The 19,176-nt window shown below is 46.2% G+C and overlaps 1 protein-coding gene across 3 annotated transcripts; it reads right to left on the bottom strand.

The window, feature by feature from the left end:
* Positions 1-4,294: 4,294 nt before the first annotated feature.
* LOC132008120 (small nuclear ribonucleoprotein-associated protein B) lies at positions 4,295-13,863 on the bottom strand. Of its 3 annotated transcripts, XM_059386509.1 has the most exons (8): positions 13,738-13,862; positions 10,892-11,043; positions 8,440-8,551; positions 6,419-6,571; positions 5,780-5,918; positions 5,325-5,450; positions 4,536-4,583; positions 4,295-4,451 (listed from the first exon to the last, which is right to left on the bottom strand). In XM_059386509.1, exons 1-7 carry the CDS (start codon positions 13,738-13,740, stop codon positions 4,573-4,575), a joined length of 696 nt encoding a protein of 231 aa, XP_059242492.1. In that variant the 5' UTR covers positions 13,741-13,862; the 3' UTR covers positions 4,295-4,451; positions 4,536-4,572. The 3 variants fall into 3 exon arrangements, with proteins under 3 accessions (XP_059242492.1, XP_059242490.1, XP_059242491.1); XM_059386507.1 differs by lacking the exon at positions 4,536-4,583 and having other exon boundaries at positions 13,738-13,863; XM_059386508.1 differs by having other exon boundaries at positions 4,295-4,583.
* Between the last annotated feature and the right edge of the window lie 5,313 nt (positions 13,864-19,176).

The raw sequence follows: 19,176 nt of genomic DNA, 5'->3' as shown, positions 1-19,176 counted from the left end.
GGAAGCAGGCTCCCTGCTGAGCAGAGAGCCCGATGCGGGACTCGATCCCAGGACCCTGAGATCATGACCTGAGCCGAAGGCAGCGGCTTAACCCACTGAGCCACCCAGGTGCCCTGAATTTTTTTTTTAATACTGAATTTTTTTTTTAACTAGGGAAAGTGCTCACATGGTTCCTAGTTTAAAAGTTCTACATGGTATACAGTGGGAACTTCCTTCCTTTCCTGTTCCCCTCGAAGTAGATTTCCTTCTTTAAGTAGATTTCATTCTTTAATGAGCTTTCTGTAATAAAATATTTTTAAAAGAAACAAGCAGAATACATGAACTACAGAAGAGTTTGCATGTGGGTCTGACCAAGCACAATTTGGATTTCAATTAGTTTTGAGCAGACAGTATTTTTACTTTGCTAATCACTAGGAAATTCGTGACTACATTTTTCCTTTGTTGAGGAAAACGTGTATTATTTGAATGGTCAAAGAAGAGTCCATGCCTTTCAGCTCAGGCTAAGAGTACAAAATTCTTTTGGGCCACGTCTGATAAGCGAATGGGAGGCTCCCCGGAGGGGTGCCCCAGCCCTGCTTTGCAGTTTGCTGCTGCTTGGGACATAAGTTCCTATGACATTGTCTTGAGCCCACCATGCAATCTTCTGCCAAAAGCTGCCGCCAAGCTCACCTCCCTGATGTCCTTATTCCTCAGCCTTTTCCTCTGCTGAAATATCCTTCCCACAGTAAAAAACCTTGGTAAACCTCTTTACATGAAGAAACTCCCTTTTTTTTTTTCCAATTTTTTTGTAATCAAAAAATTCTTTTCCCTTCTTTCTTCTTTAATTCAGGTGAAATCCTTTAACATGTAAGTAACTACTTTATTAACTTGACCGGTAGAACTCAATTGCATTTAGTTGTATTCAATATGTTATATAATAACCAGCTATCTATCTCTAGTTACAAAACTTTTTCATCACCACATAAAAACACAATATATCCACTACGTAATCCATCTCCATTCGACCTTGGCCCTGTCCCCATGCCCCAGTAACTTCTAATTCGCTGTCTCTATGATCTTACCTATTCTGAATGTTTCAAATAATAAGAATCCTATAATGTGACCTTCTGCATCTGGCTTCTTTCCCTTAGCACAGTGTTTTCAAGGTTCATCCAAATGGCAGCATGTATCAATATTTCATTTCTTTTATGGCTGAATAATATTTTATTGAATATCATATCCCACCGTTTGTGTATCCATTCACCCACTGATGGACAGCTGAGTTGTTTCCACAGTGTGGCTTTTATGATTAATGTACTATAAACATTCACATACAAGTTTCTGCATAGACATAGATTTTAATTTCTCTTCGGGTATATACTTAGGAGTGGAATTGCTAGATCGTATGGTATTTCTATGTTTAGCCTTTTGATGGACCGCCAAACTGTTTTCCATTCTGTCTGCACCATTTTATATTCTTGCCAGCAATGCACAAGGGGTCCTATTTCCCCACATGCTCGCAGCCAGCAGTTAGCCCCCTCCACCCCGCCCTTATCGTCCATGATAGCCATCCTAGTGGGTGTGAAATGGTCTCTCACTGTGGTTTTAATTTGCATCTCTTTAAGCCAGTGATGCTGAATCTTTTTCATGTGCTTGTTATCTATGTGTAGATCTTGTTTGAAGAAATCTGTTCCATTCTTTTGCTTTTAAATTGGGCTATTATCAGGGCTCCTGGGTGGCTCAGTGGGTTAAAGCCTCTGCCTTCGGCTGGGGTTGTGGTCCCAGGGTCTGGGATTGAGCCAGGGTCCTGGGATCGAGCCCTGCATCAGGTTCTCGAGAGCTCAGAGGGGAGCCGGCTTCCTCCTCTCTCTGCCTGCCTCTCTGCCTACTTGTGATCTGTCAAATAAATAAATAAATAATTTTTTTAAGTGCTAAATTGGGCTATTATCTTTTTACTATTGAGCTGTAAAAGTTCCTTATATGGTCTGGATATTAAACCCAAATCAGATATAGGATTTGCAAATATTGTTCTACCATTCTGTAGGCTGCCTTTTCACATTCTTGATAATATCCTTTGATGCACAAAAATTGTTTCGTTTTACTTGTGCTTTTGGTGTCAAACTTAAGAATCTATCACCAGACTCCAGGTCAAGAATGACCTGTTTCCTTCTAGTAGGTTCATCGTTTTAGCCTTCTATGTAGATTTTTGATACATTTCGAGTTAATGAGTGACCTGGGAACAAGGCAGAGGTCCAACTTCATTCTCCTGCACTAGTTAAATCCAATTGTCCCAGCACTGTTTGATGAAGAGACTTTTTATTCCAATAAAAAGTTTTAGCACTTGTCAAAAATAAGTTAGTCATATAAGCAAGGGTTTATTTCTGGATTCTTAATTCTATTCCATTGGTCTGTATGTTTATATCACACTGCTTTGATTACTGAAGATTTTTACTGGGTTGTAAAATCAGAAGCGTGAAACATCCAACTTTGAACTTTTTTTTTTTTTTTAAGATTTTATTCATTTATTTGACAGAGATCATAAGTAGGCAGAGAGCCAGGCAGTGAGAGAAGGGAAGCAGGCTCCCTGCTAAGCAGAAAGCCCAATACAGGGCTCCATCCCAGGACCCTGAGATCATGAGATCGTGACCTGAGCTGAAAGCAGAGGCTTAACCCACTGAGCCACTCAGGCGCCCCAAACATTTTTCAATATAAGTTGTGCTAATTGTGGCCTCTAACAGCTTCATAGGAATTTGAAGGATCCACTTGTTTTTGTTTTTTTTTTTAAGATTTTATTTATTTATTTGACAGAGATCACAAGTAGGCAGAGAGGCAGGCAGAGAGGAGGAAGCAGGTCCCCTGCTGAGCAGAGAGCCAGACGTGGGGCTCAATTCCAGGACCCTGGGATCACGACCTGAGCCAAAGGCAGATGTTGTAACCCACTGAGCTACCCAGGCACCTCGATCCACTTGTTTGGGGGGCGGGGGAGGCCGTTGGAATTTACACAGAGACTGCACTCGATCTATATATACATCATCTTGGAGAGTATTGCCATTTTAACAATATTGTCTTCCAACCCATGAGCACGAGTGGTCTATTTATTTAGGGTTGTTTTTTTTTTTTCCCCAAGATGTTTTAGTTTCAATGTACAAATCTTTCACCTCCTTGGTTAAACAATTCCTAGGTATTTTATTCTTTGGAATGCTGCTGTAAATGCAATGATTTAAATCTCCTTTTCAGATTGTTGCTGGTGTAGACACACAATTGATTTCTGTGTGATCCTGGACCCTGCAACTCTGCAGACTTGACCATCTCTAGTTTCCTCATGGGTTCTTTGGGATTTTCTCTACATGGTGAATTGTCGTTTTACTTTTCTAACCTCTGTATCTTTAATTTTGTATATTTACCAAATTGTTGTGGCTAACTTCTGGTACAAGGGTGAACAGCAGTGTTTAAAGAGGGCACCTCCGTTGTTGGCTGTGTTGGCTGTGGGTTTTTCAAATAAACCCATTTGTCATGTTTACAAAGTTCCTTTCCATTCCTAATGTGCTGTTTTTAATCATGAAGGGTGTCAGGATTTCATCGAATGTTTTCTCTGCATCTATTGAAACGATCATGTGGCTTTTTCCTTCCATTAATGTATATTCCATTATGCTGAACCACCTTTACACTCCTGAAGAAATTTCTAACACTTCAGTACAACACTTTTTCAAGGTCTCCTTTGCTTTTAGAATTGTCTTGCCCCAGACAGTACCTTCAGAATAGTGTGCATTTCGTATTTCTGTACCCTTGGAAGCTTGATAGTACTAAGTACTTGAGTACTGCTCAGTGACCATCTTATCCACTGACTGTAGACTTTAGGTGGAAGAAATCATGGAGAACCGCAACTAAAAGGTTAGACTGTATGCATGTGTGTCATGCTGGGAGAAAGTTATACCAAAACTGTTCCTCTCCGAGTGCGATTGGTTTTCATTTTCAGTGTCTGCCTCCTACTTTATCATATGAAAACGAGTATCATCTGAAGTAGTGCGTAAGAGGCTATCAAGATGAGTGCCTTCCAAAGAAGATTGCCAATTCACAACCATCACCAACACTGCATTGAGTGTTTACTTCAACAAACTAATCTTTGCCAGTTTGATATGTGAAAACATCTCATAGTTCAATTTTGTGAATTCTCGGTATGAAGTTTGCATCTCTGTGAATGTGTAGTAAAATATTTTATAAGGGAAGCAGCTGAGATTAGCACTAACTTTTCCAAGGCAACCTTTCTTAACTCTATTAAGCACCCCATTATCTAAAATTAAACAGACACACCAGATACACTTAAATATTCTTAAGAGTTTATTATAAACTAGTTTCACAGGCCACAGGGAAGTAAAAGGACTATGTACAGCCTTACGGGAAACAGGCAGGGATCTGAGGAGGGCCAAGATGAGTCTAGGGCCTTGGTGGGCACATTCCCGGGGGAGGGGGCCCTGAAAGGAAAACCAGACAATCCCGTGAGACTCTGAGAACAACGGCATAGCAAACAAACAGGTCTGTGGTAGTCAGGCCCGCACCTCTGTGGAGCTACTTCCATGACTCTGTGGCCAAGGGTCAAAGAAGGCCTGAAGTAAGAGTAAGAAGTTTAGTCAGTGCCTGATCTGCAACTCCAATCTCCAGCCCCAGCCCCCACCCCACCCCACCCCAGCCTCCCACACATACCACCCCTCAAAAGTCACCAAGTGATCAGAGGGACATAACATATATACTAACTGGGGACTTCTCTGGTAGGTATGGGTTCCTATGATTATAAAACCCATAAAAAAAAACCCAAACTAGACACACAGATCACCCACTATGCCTTGGTGCAAAGAACACCAATCTGGGACGCAGGACACTAAGCTCTTGGGGCCTGTTTCCTTATCTATAAAACGAGAGGGCTAATCTATGCCAGCATTTCTCAAACTGGATTTAAATAGATATATATAAATAAATAGTACAGCAAAGCCCAGGGCTCCCTCTTAATTACTAGACATTATCAAACCTAAGGGCATAAGACAATCCTGGGACCCTTGTTGGGGACTTCTAGAATGTATTATTTCACAGTGCCCCAAGAATACTGCCTTGGACACTGAGAAGTTCCCTGGGTATAGGACTACTCTAACTGCTCTAAGAGGGAGGGAAGGCTGATTTTAAGAAATGCTTTTTCCCTCTTTCCTTTGTGGACAAAGTTGCCCTCTAAGAGTCCACTTCCCTCGGTTTAAGGCCTAGAAGCCCAGAGGGTTATGGTCAAAAACCAAACCTTCCCTCCAGTTCCCATTCCAACATGCTCTAAGGGAAGTCAAGTCACTGCTGCTAGCACTTACCTCGCATGCCTGGAGGAGGGGGCCGCATCCCCGGTGGCGGCATGCCCATCGGAGTTCCTCGTCCAGGCGGGATCCCCATTGGGGGACCCATGGGAGGCCTCATGCCTGGTGGTGGGCCCATCATTCCTAAAAGAGAAAAGCCCCAAGAATACAGCTCAAGTGTCTATCTTGAGAAGGCAGCAGGAAACATAGCAAAGCTGTCCACCAAGTTCTGAGACAGATGGACCATTCCACCCTCCCAGTCTCTTCTAAGAAACTGGGCCTTGAGCCAGAGGTGGGGCTCCCTATGGCTCTTGTCCAGCTAGTCCCATGGTCAATCAGCCAGGCTGGATCTCAGAGTAATCCTGCTTAATTACATAAACTCCTCATCAGTTTCAGTCAACATTATGTCTCATCATGAATCCAGCTCAGGCATCTCCCATCACGTGGCCATGGTCTCCTTATGGGCTCCTCACCTGGAGGCGGTGCCCCCCGGCCCATAGGTGGGGGAGGACCCCCACGGCCGGGCGGGTACTGGGTCGGGGCCCCCGCAATGCTGGCGGTGGCAGCAGCTGCAGCGGCAGCCACAGTGCCTCTTCCTTGTGGGGTCATCACCTAAGAGGACACAGGAGCCAAGTAAGCACAGGACAACACAGCATCCTACTCTTCCTCACAACTCGGAGCAGACGCCCCACCCCCTAAGCTACAACTCGCAGCATCAGGCTATCTGAAACCACCTGCCAGAGAAGACCAAGCTTGCGTGCTCATTCCCATCTTCCAGGCCTGAGTTGAGGTGGCCCAGTCCAAATGAGGGACAGCCTCCACACTGTTAGTGTAACTGTGAACAGGCTGTAAGACAGCACAGACCCTTTGCTGTCATGGAAACACTCTGCCCCAACACCTTCTATGCATCTCTTTACTTCAACAGCAACAAAATAATTTACAATGTTAAGTTTTCCTTCTCACTTGATTCTGGGACTATGTACAGAGCATAATGAGATACTGACAGCCTGACAGTCAGAGGTCGATTGTTCTGGACTCTTCCCAAACTGTGGGCCCTCTCTCTATTCTTCATTTTAACCAGGAGAAGTTGGTGCCCTTCCCCAACTCCTTACCTGTTGGGATGGCCCACCAACGCCTCGGACTGGCCCTGCAAGTCCCGCAGGAGCCTGGGGCATCGGAACACCCGCTGGGATTCCTCTGCCAGCAGCCCGGCCAATCCCTGGGCCCCCGGCAGCTCCAGCAAGCGGCACTCGGGCAATGCCAGTCTAAAACATAAAGAAATACACTAAAAGGCTGGGGAATCAGAAGTACACGTTGGAATACCACTGCCAAGACAGCCCCTAAGATTTATGGGGCATCAAAAGACCCATACATGTTAACACCATTCCTCTTCCACCCAAGATAATATGTCTGTCACTCCTACAGCAGGCTAGAACTTAAGAGGAAGTCCAGAGATTAATACACCACAACTCAACCTATATTCACTATGAAAATTAAACCAACAAAGGGGCAGGGCTCTGTTCAGAAGGGTGTAGGCAGACAAGAGCACTTGACCTGGCCTCAAAGAGAAACGAGGTCCAGTCCCAGCTCTGACTCTCACCTGGAAGGTAACAGTGGACAAGTAATCCTATAGCTCTGGGACTGTTTCCTCATCTGTAAATGATGAGGTTATGACAAAACCAGCTGTGGTCATGAAGACTTACAATGATTTATGTAAGAGTAGTATATTCTACTACAAACAGATCTAAGAGTCATAAATATAGACATATGCTTTAACCAAAAAATATGGTAAATCCCTTGCAAACATTTTAACTGGAAAGGCTTCAATGTAAAAGTCCAAAAAGAAGAAAATGACTAGGATGACTACTCCATCATCACTTAAGATGATATTTTTAACATTACTTATAAAAAGTATACCGCAACCAGAAATATGTTTACAATGTTAAGTGAGTAAGTAGAATAAAGTATTGCATACATATTATGCGTTAAATACAAAAAAACCCCAAATACACATGTGGTCAAAGTAAAAGTAAGACTATTCCTCTGATGACAATGCCTTAAAATGAAAATATGAAAACCTGGTTAGATGATCTAAAGTCTTTTCTATTTCTAAATGTGGGCTGATGTTTATGGAACCAAGAATGCCTGGGACCAAATGCCAGCTGCACCACTTAAGGCTAGGACACTCAGGCATGTCACTAAAGCTCAGTTTTTTTTAATCTCTTAAGTGGGAATAATTTATCTCAATAAACTATGTATAAGGAGTAACTAAAATATTAAAGTGCTTGGCACACAGAAGATGCTTAATAAATGTTAACCATTATTCTCTAACTTTATAAAATATATACCTTCTATTATTTGGATTTAGATTTTTTTTTTTTTTTTTTTTTTAATTTGAGAGAGTGCTCATGAGTGAGAGAGGAAGAAGAGAGAATTCTCAAACAGATTCCCCAGTAAGTGTGGAGCCCAACACAGGGTGGGATCCTAGGACCCAGAGATCATGACCTGAGACAAAATCAAGAGTTGACAGCTCAAGTGACTGAGCCACCCACGCACTGCCCCACAATCCAGCATTTTCAATTAATGTTCATGAGCCCTTTGGTTTCCTGATCCTTTCTTAAGAGAGCTCCCCACTCCTTTTACAAAGATTCATTTATTCTGAGATAGAGAGCGAGTTTTGAGCAAACATGAGCAGGGGTGGGCATGCAGCGATGGCAGAAGGAATTCTCAGACTCCCTGCTGAGCGTGGAGCCTGATGTGTAGCTCAATCTCACAACCCTGAGCCCCTGACCTGAGCTGAAATCAAGAGTTGGATACCTGACCAACTGAGCCACCCAGGCACCCCTTGCAGTTAAGAGTTTTAAAAGTCCAGCTAAAATGTCATCAAATTAAGAAGTGACCAGATGGCCACAAGTACTTTTTCTCCTGACTCGCTATGTACATCAGCTGAGAAAAGGTTCCCCATCTCTACCTTTACTTGTGGGATAACCTCTTTGAGATTCTATTATCTGTAAAAGGAAGACAAAAACCAGAGGATGCCTGTGAGTAATGCAGTGAAAGGCAGACAACCTAAGACAAAACCTGGCTCACAGCAGGGCTGCCTTCCTTGTACTGGCCCCCTGCACGGACTTACATCTTTGGGAGGAGGTCCCTCCACTGTCATTGAGACCAGGTTCTCCCCCCGAAGCAGCACCAGACCAAGGACTCGCTTTTCTTCTCTTTCGGCTTGTTTCGAGTTCTTTGGCCTGAGGATGGGTTTAGGAAAACAAACAAGCAAGCATTAGAAAAAGGGCAATGCTCCCATTCACCTGTCTAGGGGCCTCCCAAGATTTGTTTTACACTGTACCTCCCAACAAATGGTACAAAAACTTTCTCTAAGCTCCTCTGGATAGCCTTCACAGGCTGAACTAATTACCCCTTAGTGGTTGTCTTCCAGGCCAAGGGGATGTGCTGACCAAGACACAGGACAAGAATTAAGAAAGCCCAGCCCTGGATCGAATGTTATTCCATAACCATCAGGAAGGCCATTCCTTGGTCCAGTCTTCTTTGACATTACCCTACTCCCTCGCTTCAGCTTAAGGCCTTAGCAGTGTGAGGAGGCAGCCTGAACAACTGAAATCCACTGAACCCCTCAACCCTCTTGCACGTAGCATCCTTCTACTACAGCCCTCACCTCATCAGAGAAATAGAAACAATGAAGGAATAACTACATAGAAATGACACCTCTGTCCTCAAAGCGCAAAAACAGATGTTCCCAGTGCAATTACCAGAAAAGGAGGAACAAAACATAGAGCTGACCTTTGAACAACATGGGATTGAAATGTGCGGGGCCACCTGCATGGGAATTTCTTCTGATAGGTACTGCAAATGTATTTGCTCTTCTTATGATTTTAATAACTTTTCTCTATCGTACTTTATTGTAAGAATACAGTATATAATACATGTCACATAAAAGACACGTTCATCTGTTTAGTTCATTGGTAAGGCCTCCAGACAACCAGCAGGCTATCAGCAGTTCAGTCTGGGGGGGGGGGTCAAAAGTTCTACATGGATTTTTGACTGCGTGGGGCCAGTGCCCCATCCCCCAGGTTGTTGCGAGGGTCAACTGTAAATGTAAAATGGGAAATAGAGTAACTGCTGCAAGACAGGGGAAGGGGAAAAAAAGTCAAAACCAATATTCTAAAAATAGAGGAAAGACAAAAGGCTCTGATTTTTAAAAACTTAAAGGTTTTCTTTTATGGTATTTTTTTATATTAAATTAAAAGCACTTTTCTAGGGCGCCTGGGTGGCTCAGTGGGTTAAGCCGCTGCCTTCGGCTCAGGTCATGATCTCAGGGTCCTGGGATCGAGTCCCGCATCGGGCTCTCTGCTTGGCAGGGAGCCTGCTTCCCCCCCCCCTTCTCTCTCTGCCTGCCTCTCCATCTACTTGTGATTTCTCTCTGTCAAATAAATAAATAAATAAATCTTTTTAAAAAAAAAAAAAAAGCACTTTTCTATGGTGGACATTTCTTCCTTTTTCCCTTATCTATATTTTTTTAAATAGAAGAATTTATTGCTCTTTCATAAAAAAAAAAAAAAACCCAAAATGAAAACAACCAAAAAACCACACACACACACAAACCCTTCTGGGTATTTAAATCTTTCTGCATATACTTTTACATATTTTTAAAATATATTTCCCAATAAACAATTTTAAATTATCAGAATAGTTTCATTAAAAAAACAACAGGGGAGAACCATCTGCAATAGTTCTATGCTGATCAGCTGGCCCCTCTTCATTGTATCCCTGGCACTCAGCCATCCCTACCACATCGTGTCCTGTACTTCTTGACCTCTTGCCACAAAAAGAAAAGGACAGCCCTTAAGGGAATCAGAGGAGTCAGAGCTGCCAATAACCTAACATGGACCACTGGATGTGGCAAAAGAGCTGAATGATTATGGAAGTCACCTAACTTCTTTGGGCCTCAGGATGCCTTGAATGTAATATGCACGGAGAATTATAGCCCACATTTTTAAACAGGCCAGAAGCTTAAGATCTGTGAGTCTTAAAACAAGGGAGTTATCCAATAACGTATGGAATTGTAGAAAAGTAGAAAATATCTCCAATTGTGTCTATAAATGCCAACAAGAATCACTGGCCCCAAACCCACACGGGAAGCTGAGCACTTACCCTGAAGAGGGTCAGAGGCTTCTTAAAGCAGTTTCAGACCAGGCTGCCTTGGGAGAGCCCTTTAGGCTACAGCTTTACAAATAGGCAATGAGGCCAGAAAACCAAGCTCTCCCCCCTTACACACCTGTGGGGAGAACATGAGAGCCCTTTACCCCAGTACCCAGGGGCAGACAAAGTCAGAGAAACAAAAGTCTAGCAGCCCTCCTGACAACTTGCACTCAGCTAGACTAGAGAGCAAGGCTTGCCGGGCTAGCAAGGAAGGAGTGTTCTTAGAGTCCACTGTCCCCACTTACATCTGCCCTCTAACACAGGGAACAAACCAAGGAACCAGCTAGCTACATCACCACCTGTCACCCCGCCCACCCACCCACTTCCCTCGAAACTCACATCCCACCCCCACACAGCCCACTTCTCACTTGATCTTCCTGAACTCGTCACAGTCACAGAGGATCAAATTCATATGCTTGTCAAAAGCCTTGAAGGTGCCGATGAAGATGCGGCCGTCTTGCAGGATGCACCTCATCCTGTAGTCGATGTGCTGCAGCATCTTGCTGCTCTTGCCCACGGTCTGCAAGGACAAATCAGCAGGATGAGTCCAGCTCTTTCAGACCTCTGTATCGCTGGTCCTTCCTGAAGACCAGCTGTGGCCTTCTCCTCCACATGGCTGTCTATTGTTCTCACTAGATTCTCAGCTCTGGCTTCTGGCCACAGCCCTTCCCCAGGAATTCTCCCACATCACCCTTCGTTCAGCCCTAACCTCTGCCCACAACTGTTATTCCCTTCCCTTAAAATTGTCTTTTTCATATTACAACTACCTGCGCCTGTGCTGCGTCAGTTTCAGGGTTGAGCGTGAGCGTGTAATCCAATCCCCCCCATACCGGAAGAGCAATCTGCCACTGTGCAGATTACAGGTGACTAGTGCTGTGACACCCACAGCCCATTTAAAAGACCGGGTGAAAGAGGAGCTGGCAGTAAGGATCCAATCAACAAGGAGAATTTGTCAACACAAAGGAGCTGATCAGCTTGGAGGGAAGGAGAATGGAATCCCTAAACCAAAAACGTTAGTGTGCATCCAAGACTACCTTTGGGTAGGGAAACTTTCTGGTGGCCAGGGCACTCATCAGTTTGAACTCATAATGGTCTTTAAGAACATATGTAACTTGGGAAACATGGGTGGCTCAGTCAGTTAAGCAGCTGCTTTTGCTTGTGTCATGATCCCAGCGTCCTGAGATCAAGTCCCATATCGGGCTCCTTGCCTGGCAGGGAGCCTGCTTCTCCCTCTGTCTCTGCCTGCCTGTGCTCCCGATCTCTCTGACAAATAAAATCCTGGGACGCCTGGGTGGCTCAGTTGGTTAATCCACTGCTTTCAGCTCAGGTCATGATCCCAGAGTCCTGGGATCGAGTCCCACCTGGGGCTCCTTGCTCGGCCGGGAGCCTGCTTCTCCCTCTGCCTGTCTCTCCCCCTGCGTGTACTCTCTCTCTCTCAATCTGACAAATAAATAAATAAAATCTTAAAAAATAAAAAATAATAAAATCTTAAAAAAAAATAACATAAATAACTTGTCTACTTCTTTATCAATCCAACAACTTTTTCCAATTTGTAGCCTGGCTTTCAATGGAGCTTTGCTAAAAGGGAGACTAAATAGATCTCACAATGCAAGTTGTCAGGCACCTTTGGCAGTTACATCTCTCTAGAAATAAACCCCCTGACATCTGACTTGTCCATCAGCTTCCCGTCAGTATGACGGGTGTGGGCCAGTCATGACCCATCCAAGCGCCTTCTCTGTGCCAGGCCCTGGGCTTGCTGTTCATCTCTGTGGGCTTGGACAAGAACAGGTTTTTTAATCTACCAATGTGTGGATCAGAACCTTGACTGACACCCTGGAGACACAGGATATGTGGCTCACTCTCCCTCAAATGACCATGTTAACAGGCTTGTAATCACACAGCTTCTGGCCACACAGATGTGAACCTTTATGGCAACATTTACTGGTCCGTCCACCTTGTAATGGCTGTTCCCTGTGTACCTGGCACTGTGACAAGCACTAGAGATCTCATTTAATTCTAGAAATCAGGCTAATTATTACTCCTATTTTACAAATACAGCCGCTGAGGCCAGGAGAGGTTAAGTAGCTGGCCCTGTCTCACAGCCAGGAAGCTGGGTTGGAACCTGGACAGACTGAATCCAGCCAGTGCTTACTCTTCCAACCAATCCCACAAACAATTCCCTGCTTCCAGTTCACCCAACACTACAGAACGGAGTGCTCTTTCTAAACGTAACTAAGTTCAGGACATGTTGCTGGCTCGATCCTTCAATGGCATGCCTCATCACCAACAGGGTTAGGTGGCATGTAAAGCCTTTAGAAACCAGGTTCCTGCCAATGCCTCCCATCTCTCCTTCCACCCCTTCATCCATCCCTTCCCCCTCCAGGAACTTTCAACAGTGCGACCCTTCATGCCTGGTTCTTGCAGTCCTTCCCATCTGTAACAACCCCTTCCATCCTCCCTGGGAAGACACCTCTAACAATATTTTAGGACTCTGCTCAAGCATCATCTACCCCAGAGGGCGTTCCTGTCCCGCCCCTCCCTCGCCGTTACTTTTACATAATGCTTAATTACCACTCCGGATACAGTATCCGTGTCCCCGACCAGAAAGTGAACTGGGTGAAGGAAGGAAGCATTTCATTACGTAGCCCCAGTCCCTGAAAAGTCAGACAAACTCAGACACAAAGGCACGCTCAACAAAATGAGTTGCACTCTTCCTCCAAACCTACTCGGTCGCCCTCCCATTCCCTCCTCCCGTCTACTGGACCCAAGAACTCCCCCTGGTTTTGGCCACAAGTCCTCCCACCTCTTTCGGCAACAGCTCCTCAGACCCTCACCCTGTTTCACAAGTCCTCCTGAGGCTCTAATGCCTGCTCCGAACCCCAAACACGTATTTATTCTGCCAAAGTTTACTTAGTGCCCGTAGGATCCCAAGTACTGGGGCTACAGCGGCATCAAGAGCCGCGGTTCTATCCTCGCCACCACCGAGCGACCCCGGCCTCCATCCCTCGGTTCCAGCCTTCCGCTCCCCGACCCCGCCGAATGGCCGAGGTCCGGGTCTCCCTTGCTGGGACGGGGCGGCCGCGGCCCGGGCCTTCGCCGCCATGAGCGGCCAACCCACGACCTCCCCCCCTCCCCCGCCAACTCCCGATCAGTCGCGGTCAGCTCTCCACGACAGACTCGGAAGTTCCCGCGCCGCCAGCCTGTGCCTCCTCACCATGGTGGCGGTTCTGATGGCTCCGATTCCCGCCGGATTCTCTTCGCCCAAGGCCTAGTCGTCCTCCTGCGCTCCGCTTCCCGCCGCCGCCACCGGAAGTGCGGCCTCGGATAAAATGGGGTCGGGTAAAAGCAACTTCCGGTCCGGCGTCGGCTCTTGAGTTCCGGCCAAAACGCGGAGCTTGGAGCCTAAAGCCCGCGGGGTCTTTGGGGGCGGGGCTAACGTCAAACTGAATTTTCCGGAGATACTCGGTCACCTTCCTAGTTCCACTTCAGTCCCGGTCCCCAACCCGGGCCCATTACCTCTAGGTCATCATCTCCCGCCACTCTCCCCCGCCTCTTCTGCAGACAATGTCCTTGCTTTTCCGCGAACTAGCTTGTCGTCCTCCTGCCTTAGTACCTTTGCATTTGCTGTTGCCTCTGCCTGGAATACTAATCGTCCAGCTATGTGCACGACTCATGCCCTCACTTCCTGCAGGATTTAAGCTCAAACATTTTCCTACAGAGGACTTTGCTGGCCATCCTGATTAAAACTACAACCTTCCCACCCATCCCTGCTTTATCTCTCTCTCCTTAACATTGATCCCTAATACACTGTATATTTCTGTTATTTTATTACTCCTCCCATTAGAATGGAAATCCTGAGGGTGTAAATTTTCCTTTGTGTATTTTTCATTACAGCAATGCCTGGAACACTGCTTAACAAAACGTATTTGAATGACTGAACGAGTCAATCAACCAATCCCCTCCAATCCTGGTAATTGTGACTACTACCTAAATGCTCAGGAATTTCAAATTCATTCCTCTAATGCTGGGCTCCTCATTTATCTCGTGGCCTTTTATCTCCAGCCGCCTGCTTGAGCTGGAGGTCTACTAAATTTAACATGATGAAAATTGGATTCCTGATTGTATTCACTCTTCTTCCCAAACCCACTTCTTACCAGTGTTCCCCGACTCAGGAGTTTCTCGAGTTAAAAAAGCAAAAAAGTAAAATGACAAACTTGGAAGCATCCTCGATTCCTCTCTTCCTCTCCCATCTCATAATTCATCCATCAGCAAGTCCTGTGGGCCTCACCTACAAAATATCTTGAATCTGAATGTTGTCCCCTGCTCCACTATACCATGCTCTCCTAGCCACTATCAGCTTGTCGATTTCCACAAACAAGAAAAAGGGGGTCATGAATTCATCTGGCCTTTGTTTGGTAAAGTGTTCCTGAGGTTCAGTCTAGATCAGGGCCTGGGAAACTTTTCCTGTTAAGGGTCAGCTCAGATAGCACTTTAGGGTTTATGGGTCACATGGTCTCTGTTGCAATGACTCAATTCAACCATAACAGGATGAAAGCAGCTCAAGAGAACATAACAAATATATGGTGTTACAATAAAACTTTACAGATGCTATTCTTTTTTTTTAATTCTTTTTCAACCATTTAAAATATAAAAATCATTCCTACACCACAGGTCTTACCAAAACAGGTGTCAGACCAGATTTGGTCTTCAGGCCTGTAGTTGGCCATCCCAGGGTCCAAACCATTGTATTTCTGTATCTGAGTTCAAGGCCATAGCCCCAGCTAGTATTATTAATAATTTTGACTTGCACTGTTTCTTTGGCTTGTCACTGGAGTCACTGAATAAATGCAGGTACAGAGTTCATGTCTTTGCCCTCATATAGAAGTTATATGCATGCACATTCACTTCTTTATCAATCTGGGTCTGATGAGGAGACAGAAACCACACAGTGATTTCAATGGGAAACTTAGCATGAAGAATGAGTATGCAATGGTAGGAGAGTAGCTGTAAATATTGAAAGAAAACCCTCAGCAGGAGGAGAGTACTCAGAAGGGTAAACGAAAGTAGAGTAAACTCAGAAGGGTAAAGGAAAGATGCCTCCCTAAGGCTGGGGTTCAGCCTTCATGGGAGAAGACGTGGTTCCAGTCCATGGGATGATGAAGTTGCAGGGGGAGTCCTCTGCACGGGCCAGAGCCAATCTATAGTCATCAGGCACACCAAAGCTAGGAGGCAGAGTCACAGAGGGAGTAGGATGTGCACAGGGAGCCAGGGTGATGTTGACACAAAGCACATACTGCATAGTATCTGCATCCAAAGGGCTGCAGCAAACAGACCTCTGGGGCACAAGTGAGTGGAGACTGATGAGCTAGTGAGAAGAACTCAAGGCACTGCCATAAGTGCCCTTGGAAATGGACACTGGAGTGCTGCTGGAACCTGGTGCTCAGTGCACAGTTTGAGATAGGGCAGCTAAGAGTGGCTGTTGAGACCCCAGTGGCCCATACACGCAAAACTAAGGAGAAGGTCCGGGGAGCAGCAACCAGCAAACAGGAGCCCAGGATCAAGGTCAAGTGATCTGCCTGCCAGCCAGCCCCCTGGGGCCCTAGGGTGTGTGTCCATGGGGCTGAATGGAGGGAACAGAAGTGACCTGGGCTGAGACTCTGGGCTCCCGATTAAGCCACCACTGTCTGATTAGAGAGCCAGAGAAAACATGGTGGCCAGTTGGTTGGAGAAAGCTGTGTCCTGCAAGCACTTAGCATGGGAGAAAACTGCACTGGCCGAGGAGCTTTCTAGTTCTCAGAGGAAGGAGGAAGTTGGAAAAAGAACTGATGAGTAGCAGCGGAAAGGGTTTTAGGAAGTCAGCTCTGCCTCGGAGCCTGGTCAGCAGGGTGGCCGGGTCTGCCCCAGTGATCTACATTAGCAGGGCAAAGCCTGTCCTTGTATATAACCCGACTTTGCAAGATCTTCTGATCCTTGGCTGTTGCCCCAACATTCAGAGAAGGATGTTCTTATCCTTTAGAACACTGGTGGATGGAACTCTAGGAATCTGGCTTTTTTTTTCCCCAGGATTCCAGAATGTCATATTGCAACCTGTCCCAAACTTCTCTTTAAGATTAAGTGCATGCTTGGCTAGTCTCCAAAACAATTTCTAGATTAAAATTAATGAATTGAGTACAGGGCAAGACAAAATCATCTTTATATAAGGAGAACATGGACTTCTATACTTTATACATATTAGGAAAAAATAAAAATAGTGTAGCATGGTATTATTATATTACATTTCCATTAGGAAAAGGATTATGCGAGCAATCTCACTACTGACGAACAAGGGCAAGTGTACGGCTAGGTTGTCTTGGACCAGTGAGCAGAGAGCTGATGGAGGGGTTCACTAGGAGGACTGGACCCGAGGAACAGAGGGCTGAGAGGACATGGTATCAGAGCTGTGTTTAGGGGTCTTTAGACCTATGAACTGACACGGGGGATCGCTAAGAAGCCCAAAACCATGATTCGTGGCTAGAGAACAGTTTGGGCATGGTTAAGCCTCAAAGGGAGTGTGGCTAAAGGATCCCAGGAATCGGAGAATGTGAAGAGACCATCAAGGAACGGTAGTGCTTCCAAGGGGTAGAGAGGAATTCAGCAGAGACCTGAAGAGAGATTGGAAAGAAGGAAGGAAGGAAACCCTGGGAAAGGAGCTTTCCCAGAGCCAAAGGGAGATCAGTTAGGAGAGGCAGCAGCCCTCCAGTGCTCGGGGACCTGGGAAGCCCCTCCCTTCGGCTGACGTGTCTCCAGAACCTGGGTCATCCTCCCTGCATAGAGGTTCAGCTTCCTCTATAAATCTATTAGATTGATTTGGGACTTGTTTCTTGATGGCTGAATTCATGTAGGAAATCCAGATTGTGGATTTGAATTCCTTTCTAGGTACGCAGGCTGCACTTATCAAAAAAGATTTTATGGAGTGCCTGGGTGACTCAGTCATTAAGCATCTGCCTTCGGCTCAGGTCATGATCCCAGAGTCCTGGGATCGAGGCCCGCAGGGGGCTCTGTGCTCAGCAGGAAGCCTGCTTCTCCCTCTCCCACTCCCCATGCTTGTGTTCCCTCTCTTGCCATGTCTGTCTATGTCAAATAAATAAAATCTTTTAAAATTTTTTGTTTACTAGAACAAAAGAAAAAGAGAAACTGGGAAAGAATTGGTGTATGAAAATAAAACAACTAGAGCATTCCTGGATTACTTAACTAAAGCCTTCTACATTTTTACTCCATCTGGTTATAAAAAGGGGAAAACCGGGGTCTCTGTAGTTGAGTGCGCCATCTTCCCTGCCGTCAAGACTTCTGAAGGCCCCTCAGAGGTGAATGAGGCAGCGTGGTCTGTGCCAGCAAGTCTCTGTCCCCTGAAGTCTGTCAAGAAGATGGTAGGATAAAGCTGCAGCCATGATCCCTCCCTAAGGGTGTCCTCTGGTGCCAGATGAGGCTTCACATCCCACTAAAGCCTCCATTCCTGATGGATACTGAGGCTTGTTTTCCCATCCTTCCTGCACATGTGGAGCTTCCATTCTGTATACTCTGGGGTTTGTTGAGGGGTGACTTATGGCTAAAACCCTGCTCCCAGCCCCTGCACACGTAAGTTGTCTCGGAGTAGATTCCCCGGATACAATGAAATGGAGACTTGACTGGTCTATCCAGGAGTGAGGGTGGGACCTGGCTGAGGAAGCAGCTGGCTTGCAACCCATTTACAACCAAGAAGTCATTCAGTCTGATGGAGACCTCTGGAATTGGAACAACCGTCTGGATTGTCCCAGCTGGGTCAGACATTGAGGTTTTGTTCTCCCCAGATCAATGGGTCACTGGCCAGGAGCTACCTGTTGGGAGGAGGCAGTTCCCTGTGACTGCAAGTCCTAGTGAGGAAGGCGTCTGGGAGGCCACCAGTAGCAGTCCTATGGAGCAGCCGGGGTGCCAGCCCTGAAGGGGTTCCATGGGCAGAGCTCCCTGGGGTGTCCACATAGGGATTATCCTTATGGTGTGTGGAGAAGGCAGGCTGAGCGCAAGAGTCTCGCCCATGCTCCCGGCAAGCAGCCAGCTCCTCCCTTGAGGGCGCACCTCAGGTCCCCCTGCCTGCCTGTTTTTCTGCTCCCTGAGGTCTACCAGTTTCCTGTGAACCCAAGACATGTCTCCCAAGTCTGCCACAGGGAGTCAGTAAACGCAGATCGCGCCACCCATAGTCCCTGCCTCACAGACAGCACCTCCCACCTAAGTGCATCCTTTTTGTGCAGTGAGAGTTGCACTTCTGGCTACCGAGTCACCCACGTTCCACATAGACGAGGCTCCTTTCCTGAAGGTGCCTCGAAGCCCGATAAGGCCCAACACGTCTCTGAAGGTCTACTCACACTCCACGCATGGATAGGGATTCTCCCCATCTGGCTCTCTCGTGCATGACGAGGCCTGGCTGATTGCTCAAGTCCTGCCCAGGATCCCAGCACACCGGAGGCTTCTCACCTCACTGTATCCTCTGGTGTATGAGAAGATTTACCCTAGGGCTAAGGCCCTGCCCACACTCCCTGAAAACATAATACTTCTCCCGGAGTGGGTCCTCTAGTGAATGAGAAGTGGTTTCTGGCTTAAGGCTTGGCCACACTCACCGCACAAGGAAGGCTTCTCCCCC

The sequence above is a fragment of the Mustela nigripes genome, unplaced genomic scaffold (assembly GCF_022355385.1).
Source record: "Mustela nigripes isolate SB6536 unplaced genomic scaffold, MUSNIG.SB6536 HiC_scaffold_75, whole genome shotgun sequence".
NCBI lineage: Eukaryota > Metazoa > Chordata > Mammalia > Carnivora > Mustelidae > Mustela > Mustela nigripes.
The sequence above is the reverse complement of the archived record's forward strand: the minus strand, read 5'-3'. Positions and strand labels throughout refer to the sequence as shown.

Excerpts from the sequence above, each read along its gene's own strand:
- LOC132008120 (XM_059386507.1), bottom strand. Across the intron at positions 6,572-8,439 it reads AGGGACCTCCTCCCAAAGAT|ACTGGCATTGCCCGAGTGCC; the intron begins GTAAGTCCGTGC and ends TTTATGTTTTAG. Across the intron at positions 4,452-5,324 it reads CCCTCCTCCAGGCATGCGAG|GGCCCCCTCCCCCGGGAATG; the intron begins GTAAGTGCTAGC and ends TTTTCCTTTCAG.